The sequence below is a fragment of the Merops nubicus genome, unplaced genomic scaffold (assembly GCF_000691845.1).
Source record: "Merops nubicus isolate BGI_N331 unplaced genomic scaffold, ASM69184v1 scaffold30971, whole genome shotgun sequence".
In the NCBI taxonomy this organism is placed as follows: Eukaryota; Metazoa; Chordata; class Aves; order Coraciiformes; family Meropidae; genus Merops; species Merops nubicus.
The window spans coordinates 1,753-11,333 of NW_008588121.1; the positions used below are offsets into that span (position 1 = coordinate 1,753).

The 9,581-nt window shown below is 45.1% G+C and overlaps 1 protein-coding gene across 1 annotated transcript in view; it reads left to right on the plus strand.

The window, feature by feature from the left end:
- The window catches only part of DHX37 (DEAH (Asp-Glu-Ala-His) box polypeptide 37), a 16,565-nt gene that overhangs the window by 1,728 nt on the left and 5,256 nt on the right, over window positions 1-9,581 (plus strand). The window contains exons 3-16 of the mRNA XM_008949178.1: window positions 111-223; window positions 734-1,058; window positions 1,759-1,907; window positions 2,738-2,830; window positions 3,287-3,383; window positions 3,760-3,873; window positions 4,546-4,647; window positions 5,141-5,255; window positions 5,656-5,751; window positions 6,378-6,448; window positions 7,191-7,332; window positions 7,584-7,660; window positions 8,252-8,484; window positions 8,930-9,041. Of these exons, the coding sequence (XP_008947426.1) occupies window positions 111-223; window positions 734-1,058; window positions 1,759-1,907; window positions 2,738-2,830; window positions 3,287-3,383; window positions 3,760-3,873; window positions 4,546-4,647; window positions 5,141-5,255; window positions 5,656-5,751; window positions 6,378-6,448; window positions 7,191-7,332; window positions 7,584-7,660; window positions 8,252-8,484; window positions 8,930-9,041 (1,839 nt within the window). The remainder of the gene's footprint in view (window positions 1-110; window positions 224-733; window positions 1,059-1,758; window positions 1,908-2,737; window positions 2,831-3,286; window positions 3,384-3,759; window positions 3,874-4,545; window positions 4,648-5,140; window positions 5,256-5,655; window positions 5,752-6,377; window positions 6,449-7,190; window positions 7,333-7,583; window positions 7,661-8,251; window positions 8,485-8,929; window positions 9,042-9,581) is intronic.

Here is a 9,581-nt window from a genome sequence, read left to right on the forward strand (position 1 = left end):
TCCCATCAAGATTTGCCAGAGCACACCCTTTGAAACTCAAGCACAAAGCTCGAACTGCAGTTCTTTCCTGGTGGTAGTAAGCACCATTTTTGTTTGCTTTTTCCAAATAGCGAGCTGAGTTGCTGAGCAAGCTGAATGAAGTCCAGGCTTCTGAGGCAGAAATGAAACTTCTCTTCACTACCTCCAAACTGGGTACTGGGGAGCGCATGTATCAGACCAAAAGGTAAAGTGTTATGTGGGAAGAACTGTTCTGGTCTATTGCTGTGCTTGGAAACTTGGCACCCTCCTTACTGTTGTTGTTGGGTTTTGGTTTTGGTGTTTTGGTTTTTTTTCCCTGATTTAGTTTTTTTTTTACTTAATACAGGTTCTTCAGAATGGATAGAGTTAAATCTCTTTTTATCTGATAATATGGTAGTTGTTTTCATGTTTGACTGACGTTCTCTTGATAGGACGTTAAATAACTTGATCTTCGCTTTCATAATGGTTTGACTCAATGATCTTAAAGGTCCTTTCCAACCTAAATGATTCTATGATTCGTTAAGGGTGAGGTGGGTGAAAATAACACCTGCATACTCTTACAAATTCCACTAAACTATGTTTGAGTAAAACCTGGCTTCAGGCTCAGGCAGTGACTTTTGATGATGTGACTTTTCTGGTTTGTGTGGAAGATGTCTGGCGTGAGGTCCTGGAGAATGTTGAGGGAAACAGTTCACGTGCTGATGTTCTGTTGTAGGGTGATACTGGAGCCAGAGGCTGCAGTGCCTGGGAAGATCAGGAGCATCAGCGGTGCAAACAAGAGAAGACACAGCTCGGATTCCGAATCGGAGCCTGAGGAGCCCAGTAGCTCTGAGGAGGAGATGGAAGAGCAGAAACAAGAAACTGCCCAGTCCTCTGCCAGCGATTTGAATAGTGCTGCAAAGCCAGGGGAGGGTGTGGAGGAGGCAGCAGGTAACCAGAAGCCAGCAGGTCCTGGTGCGCCCGTTTGCCGGGCAGCCTCCAGCAAAGCACCCCACAAGCCTGCAGTTTTTGTTCCAGTGGACAGGACTCCTGAGGTTCAGGTGAGGCTGTGGGCAGGGAAGTGCTTATCAGGGGAGTCAGAAATTATGGTGTATTCCATCAGATTAGGTCACTGCAGACACTGCAGCGTTGTCTTGCATCTCTCCTGGGTGCTGAGTGGCAGCAGGTCCTTGTTCTGGCAAGTTGTGCACTCACATGTCTCAGCTCTGGCCTGCCTAATGTAGCAGAAGGGGAACCAGTTTTGCTTTAGGTTCTAAGCATTTGTCTCTAGTATTAAATGCAGACTGTATTAGCATTCTTTTATAATTCTTCACTGGAAAATCTTGTGAAGTCACTTACAGCTCTCCACTGTGCCGTGTCTTAGGCAGGGTGGTGTTACTCCATCTCCTGTAAGTAGGGCATTCTGAGGGCATGGGAAGAGCTTGGCATCTGTCTGAACAGATGAGACAGGGTTGTGAAATTAATTTTGCCTAGAAGTGCTATATTAATAAATTCCAGGGACTGTGAAGTTTCACAAATTAAAGTGCAGGGCTTGCCAGCTGCTCTCTGGGAAGCTGTTTGATGACTCGGGTTTTTGGACATCGTGGTGTGGTATGAGCTGGTTTTGAGCTGCCAACCTTCCAGAATTCCTTTTTGTAGGTTTGATCATCCGAGGAATGTAACAGTTTTCAATCGTGGGGAAAACAAAAAGGGAGTGAGACACAAATGGTGCAACTAAAATACGTGTTTTGTATTATTTAGGAAGCAAGACTAAAGCTTCCAATCCTTGCCGAAGAGCAAGTCATCATGGAAGCCATCAGTGAGAATCCCATTGTCATCATTTGTGGAGAGACAGGAAGTGGTAAAACCACTCAAGTACCTCAGTTTCTCTATGAAGCTGGCTATGCCAGGTATGAGTCTTCTTTTATATGGAGCAAATGTAATTAGAAAAATTAAAATTCAAATGTAATTAGAAAAATTAAAGCTGAGATCAGTCACTTCTGATTTTGTTTCTTCTGATATGTCTGAACTAAACCTGGTCTTCTTTGTGCAGTGGTAGTGGCCATGTTCAATGGACTTTTAAAAAATCTGAAGGGAATAAGAGTAACTTGCAAAACTCTCTCCATGTAAGCAATCTTTTGAAACTTCTAGTGTAAAAATTTCCTTCAGAGCCACTGGCCTGTTTTTCACAGTGGGCCTTTGTCACCTCCCTGTCTTGTGTAGTTTAATCTCTGCTTAGAGGTGTGGGTTTTTTTTTGTTTTTTTTTTTTTACCTTGGCAAGCAAATGTGCCTATTTCTTAAGAACATCTTTGAAAATAGCAGTGTCTCCTCTGGTGCTGTGGTAACACTTACAAGCTTGGGCACCTTGTAAGATGCTTCTTGTGAGCTGCATCAGGGTGCATCCAGCTTCTCTGCTGCTGCTGCCCCAGCCTGAGTTTCTTCTGAAATGGACCCCATTGCCAGAAGGCTGTGCAGGAGCACTGGAGTTCAGTGAGCTGGAATTACAGAGACAGCTTTTGGGGAAAAAATTCCTGTGATACATGCATCTTCAGGTCAATACACATGTAATAGAAGGGTAATCCCAAAGCCTCCTTTCTCTTCTAACTATAAGTGATTCTGTGTGAGTGGTGCTGCTTAATTTAGAACCATTGTGCAGAAACCCTGTTGTCACCTTTCTAAGTGTTACTCTCCTTCAAACTAGCAGCTGAACAAGCTCTCCATTTCTTCCCTTCCCATTAGTTCAAACTGTGCTATCGGGATCACGGAGCCTCGGCGTGTGGCTGCAGTGTCCATGTCGCAGCGAGTCGCTAAGGAAATGAACTTGTCACACAGGTGAGGAGGAAAGGAGACATTGCTGGGAAGACAACACTGAGATGTTCTGTGGACGTTGTAGACTGAAATCAAGACTAAGATGTTGCTTGTTTGGTCTTTGGCAAAGAACCGTGGGAGAGTTACATATAAACTCCTCTGTGGAGTTGTCTGGAAGAACAAAATGTATGCAGATTTGTCACTACTAATGATTCTAAGTTACTTTTTAGAAAGAGCTTTATGGAGATGGTGTGTGGAAGGTGGTCCTAGTTTGTCTCCATATGAGAGCATCTCTTAACAGTGAATTAATTCAGAGTGATATTGCTGTATATCCCAGCTTCTAGCACTGTGGGGAGTTTTTTGTCTTGTCTTGGCATCAAGCCTTAATTTAGTTAGGGTGAGGGTTGTCTCCTAGTCTGAATGTGATTTTTCTTTCTCCCTGTGTTTTTTTCTTGTGGCTACCCTGGTGTTTTCTCACAGAGTGGTTTCGTATCAAATCCGATACGAAGGCAATGTTACAGATGAAACACGAATCAAGTTCATGACGGATGGTGTGCTGCTGAAAGAAATTCAGAAGGTAACTTGCTGTCTTCAGTGTTCTAAAAAGGAAAGTATTTTGTATAGCTAGGAAGAGAAGCCAGTTGCCCTGCGTGGATTGGTCACCAGCCCTTCAAAACAAAATCCCTTTCAGCACTGAAGATATATTTCATCTCAACCTTTTATATTCCTACCCAAGTCCCTAAATGTTAGGTTCTCTTGCTGTCTAAAATGAGAGCAAGGAAGAGTCTCTTGGGAACTGGGCTGTTTCCTGTAGGGTGAACTCGTTAAACTGTGCTCACCCATGTGGGAGAGGCTACAGCCATGAGGGTCAGTATTAGTGAGCCATGACTTGTCTTGACTTAAAGGCAGCTTCAAGTGATGCTTTGTGTGGTGAAATCTCTCTCTCTTCTCAGGACTTTATGCTTTCAAAGTACAAAGTCATTATTATTGATGAAGCCCACGAGAGGAGTATGTACACGGATATCCTGATAGGCCTCTTGTCTCGCATCGTGCCTCTCCGTAAAAAGGTAAGAGAAGCAGCTCTGCTGTGTTACACAGGTGTGCTGGGGAGGGGGTGCTAGACCTGACGAGCCCCTGTGGGAGGAGGACCTCTGAAGCTGATGGAGATCTGAAGGAAATAACGCTCAGGTAAGGTATTTGTCTTTCCATATGATGGAAGAAGCACAGAGCCTACAAAAAGGGAAAAAATAACATGTATCAGTACCAGCAGATAACTTTTCAGGCAATAACCAACTATTTCTGGATTTACTGTGCCGTGAGACATGTGAATAATTAAAATCATCAGCCTGTTAGAGAGCAAGAGCAGTTCCTGTTGTGCTGGAATAAGCCACTAACAGCAAAGGAGATGTTTTGAGACTGGCATCATGAAGTGGTTGGTCCTGACTGATAATTGGAGGCTGGTGGACTTGGGGCCAGTTCTTGGCATGGACAGAGGAGTGTTTTAGAGGCGGGACACTGTCAGCATCAGGACTGTCAGTGTGGGGATTTGTGTATTTTAGGACCTGGTGCCTTTGAGGCCGAGTGTATTCTTCCGACACGGTGTTTTTGTTATCTCAGATTCTGCGTGTTTTGGTGCAGAAACTCGTTTCCTCTCCTGCTCATAGCTGTGGCTTTGTGTGCTGTGTGGCTTGCCTGCTGCCTGCTTCCAGGCACAGAATAACCCGTTTGTGTCCCTGCAGAAGGGGCTGCCCCTGAAGCTCATCGTCATGTCGGCCACCCTGCGCGTCGAGGATTTCACCGATAACAAGAGGCTGTTCCCCGTGACCCCTCCTGTCATTCAGGTACCGTTCTGCTCCCCGGGGCCTGCGTCAGGTGGAAGGGCTGACATACACTGAGGGTTTCCTTGAGAATGAATTCAAAAAAAGGGGAAGTCTAATCTCTGGTTGGTGCTGAAATCTTTCATATACCAATTTAAAAATAGTGATTTTGCTTAGACTATTGTTTCTTTTGGGACTGTGGTATTTTCTTTTCTACTTTTATCAGAAAACTGCCCTAGCAGAATCTGATTATCTGGAAAAACTAAGTTCAGGGAAAATAGAAAGCACCAATCTGAGCTGATGATCTGAAAGAGGAAAAAGTTTTGGTTTCTGGCTTGACTGTGTGGTGTTCAGGGTAGGCAGCACTGATAACCCCTGTGGGTACAGTGTTTAGTAGGTTACCAAACCCAACAGCTGAACAGAGATACAGGGTGGGCTTTTCTTGTTCTCCCATGAAAGCTGTAACGGTTGTGCTGGAGTTTCGACAGCAAGCAAACCCTTTGTGTCTCCTCTCTAGGTAGATGCAAGGCAGTTCCCTGTAACTGTTCATTTTAACAAGAAAACCCCCCTAGATGACTACAGTGGGGAGTGCTTCAGAAAGGTGTGTAAAATCCATCGAATGCTGCCCTCAGGTAAGGTCACTGCTGAGGACCTCTCAAATTCTTTACACTGAACAGTCTGAAGTTTTCTGGTTGTGTTGTTTGTTTTTTTTTTAGGGGGCAGATTTCCATTGTCTTTTTTGTTTTGGGGTGAGGTGGATTTTTTCAAGTTTTTTCAAGTTGAACATGGGTCTGCAGTGGTGTGTTGTGTGTTTTTATTTAGAGGGTTTTCCATGTGAAAATTACCATTCAGTGAAATCATAGTTACACTGGCATGCTTCTCAAGGGAGTAGTAGAAGCCCAATGCAGTCAGGCACCCTATTCCTCCTTGTTACTTCACAGTATGTTCAACCTGTCTTTTCTTAAGAATGAGCTCTGAAGCTTTCCAAGGTGAAATACCCATGCAGATGTTGAGTGATTTCTTCTCTTGCAGGTGGGATTTTGGTGTTTTTAACGGGCCAGGCAGAAGTTCATTCTCTGTGTAGAAGGCTGAGGAAAGCCTTTCCTTTCCACAAAAACACCACCACAGGTAATGCTATAGAATAAAGGCCTGTTAAACCTTGAACTTATCCCACTGAGAAGTGAGCTTGCTTTGCACCTGGAAATAAGTGCTTTTATGTAAAAAACAGAACAAAAACAAGGCTGGGAAAGGGCTCGTTGTGGGTGATTTTGGTGACCAGTTGTGAAGTTTGTGCTGGTTTTGATTTTGTGGAGAAGGTTGATGTGTATGATCTGTTCCAGTTCCCCAGAATCCACTGCATTTCTTCACTTACTCTCTTGCTTGGGAATTTAAGTGGAAATGCTGCTGGTTGTTTTTGGCTGTTTATTTTCAGGATAGTGGAATTCCCCAAGATGACTTTAGGAAGTCAAATTCTAATACAGCTCAGCTAATTGTCTCCTAAACCTCCAGGCCTGCAGTTGCTGTGTGTGCTGCTGTTGATCCTCTGTATGGTTCCTAAATAGAATTAAAATGTCAAACTTGTGTGTCATCCCTGTCCCTGCTGCCTTCAGTGGGACTGTTTGCTGCTTTCACACTTCAACACTTTCTGAATCCCCAGAAAGATGGGAGTGGGACCAGTCTCTCCCTGTGACCTTTTCAGAGAGGAAGGCATGCTCAGCTAACAGTAATCCCCCTGGCTGTTTTCATAGGAGGAGGTGATGACAAAGAGGACTCGGTGGAAGAAATCAGGAGATTTAAGAAATCAAGGAAGCGGAAGAAAGTCATGGTAATGTGTGATGGGTAGAGTTCCTCCAAGGGACAGGAAGGAGCAGGTACCTCCCTGCAGAGCAGTGCTGCTGTGTAGCTGTTTCTCACCAGCCTGTTTTAGGCTTACATGATGCCTTGTAGCCAACATATGTCCCCTCAGGTAATGCAGTCATACTGCCTACACTGATAACTGCTGTGGTTGGAGCAGCACGCTGCTAAAATGCATCCCTGGGCATTATGGCTGAGAGATTGATTTCAGCCAAGTATTGACCATTGAGAGTTTAATGGAAGGGCTTCCAGACTTGCTGGCTCCAGGGCTGCTGCTCCTCTCACCGTTCATTACCCAGAGTTGGGACTGATGTGTTTGTGAAGAAGGGTAGTGTTTGGCTTCCACCCAAGTCCTACAGGTTCTTTGTTAGTGAGAGATCTTGATGTTAGAGATACACTGCCTGCTGACACTGGATCCTGGAAGCTGAACAGGCCTCAAGTAAAGAAATTTTACCCTTTCCTGCTGTCCTCCAAGTGAAGAAGCTTGGCTCGGCACAAAATGCCTGTTAAAGTACTTGGGTTATTCCCCCTGAGTCTCACAGTTACCAAACACTGAACCTTGGCCTTAAGAGAAAGGAAATCTCTCGGTCCCTGTCACTTTTAGGTCAACCAATGTTTGGAGTAAGTGCTTGGCTTTGCTTTCAAAGTGACAAAAAGTGCTGCTTGTGTGTCTCCCCCCTTAATATTCTGGTTATCTTTCCTGTCTTTTGTAGACACTCCCCAAAATCGATCTGGACAATTACTCTGTTGTACCAGTGGATGAAGGAGATGAAGACAGAGACGCTGAAACTGATGATGATGATATTGCAGGGTCTGATACTGACCTTGATTTAGGAGATGGACACTCAGAAGAAGGTTTGGCACTTGTGAATGAAAAATCCTTATCTTTTGTGACATGTGCAACATAAGCTAGTTGTCCTTTGCCAGACTGGTGTGGGAACACAGCAGACTTGTATCATGGGAAAGCTGCTAAGATTTTCCAGCTTCAGCTTCGTACCAAATAGCTTACTGGTTTTAAATGAAGTGGTGTTGGGAAGATGCTGCTGGGACTAGGACTGGAAGCTGACTTGCTGTGTATTTAACAGTGTTGGTTTGATTCCTCACAGATGAGAAACCTGATTCGTCCCTCCCACTCTATGTGCTCCCACTCTATTCTTTGCTAGCACCAGAGAAACAAGCAAAGGTAAAGGATTTATTGTCACAATGAGTAAATGATCCTTATAGAGATGTGTGATCATTGTCTCAAGTCACATGTGTTTTGAGAGTTAAAATTTCCATCTCAGACTATCTGCCAGTGGACAGACTTGAATGACCCAATGGGCAAGTTGGAGTGGGATTGGAGCAGGCTTTGCTTGGGCTGGGACCTCCCTGATATGCCAGTTCAGCGGGTTGGGAGAGGTGAAAAGTGACAGTTCCTGCAGCATGTTAAAGCTAGTCATGGCTCCTGGGTACACTGGGATCCTTCTGCCAACAGGCAGTTAGTATAAATTCTTGCATTCCCTCCTGGGCTTTGGAGGTGGCACCAGTGTGTCTAAATGTGACTCAACACTGGTGTCTGCTCCACCTGAATCCCCTGTGGGTGTTCCTGAGGGATTAACTGAGCTGGGCAGAGAGTTGCAGAGCTGTAGGCTAAGAGTTAAGTCTTGGATCTCACTTTTGGGTACCACCTGAAGTGCCATAGGCATTGTCATCCCTTTGCAACCCATCTGAGTTGGCTGCCTGTCTTTCCTCCATTGGAGGCAGTGCCTTTCAGGTGCCCATCTATTTCTTGTAGGTGTTCAGGGCTCCTCCTCCTGGGACGAGACTGTGTGTTGTGGCCACCAACGTGGCGGAAACGTCGCTTACCATCCCAGGCATCAAATATGTGGTTGACTGTGGAAAGGTCAAGAAACGTTTCTACGACAAAATCACTGGGGTTTCCTCCTTCAGAGTCACCTGGATATCTCAGGCCTCAGCTAACCAGCGGGCAGGTCGGGCTGGCCGCACGGAACCGGGGCACTGCTACAGGTCAGCTGCCTGCTGGGGACAGGGTCAGCAGAAACAAAAAGCCAGACGAGTGTCCATGTGGATCTGACAGCTTCTCTCATCACGCTGCCTGTTTCACAAGGATGTAGTTAGTGCTGCTTGAAGCATTTTGGGTTTGTCCGCTCTTCATACAGGAGAGCTGAAGCCAAATGGGGACTGTCACTGTTGGTTTGCCAGTTTGGTCTCTCAGGGGCCTTTCTCTTGCTGAAAACCCCTTCCTTTAGTGGCCATATTAGCATGGATTCCACGCCAGGCCAACTCAACTTTTTGTGGATAGGGTGATATGCCCCAGTCATGTAAATCATTCCATAGTTATATAAATAGTACCCATAGCTGCCTTTTTTAAGATCCCTTGCCAATTTTTCACACCTATCTTTTGAGTTAAGATTTCTTTTAAGTCTCTAATCATTGCTTCTGGTCCCACTAGGTTATACTCTTCAGCAGTTTTCATGGACTTTGAGAAATTTTCTCCTCCAGAAATAACAAACCGACCAGTAGAAGACTTGATTCTGCAAATGAAGGCATTAAACATAGAAAAGGTGAGGAGTAACTTTGTTTTGTACTAAGTGCTCATTGAAGTGGTTGCCCCTAGAAGCCAGAAGCAAACACAAATGTCTTTTATCATCATCACTTGAGGCTGTGCCTTGTGTTAGAGATAAGGATCCTGGGCCTCGGTTCTGGTTCTGCAAATGGCAGAAGCTGCTATGGTTTCCCTCGGGCCTCAACTGATATGTTTGTTCTGGTCATTGAAGCTTTCTTAAATTCTTAGTAGTGAAAAAAACCTTGTCCAAACAGGGGTTGTGTTTTGGAGATAGCTGAGCCCTTTCAGAAAGCACAGTACTTCAAGTTAGACCTTAAAGCAGCCTGCCCTGGGCGGTGCCTGGGGTCAGGGGCAGCTAAGGGTGATGCTGGTATTCCTGTGCCTCATGTTTTTGTTCTCAGCGTTTCCTCCCATTATATGTCCTTTCCTCTTGCTCTTGGCAAACGTCCTGGATGTTTTTCTTCAGTACATGTAACCAGAGGGGAGGGGTTTGCTCCTTTCCAGGACTTAGTACTGCATTTGGATTCAGCTTTTCAGC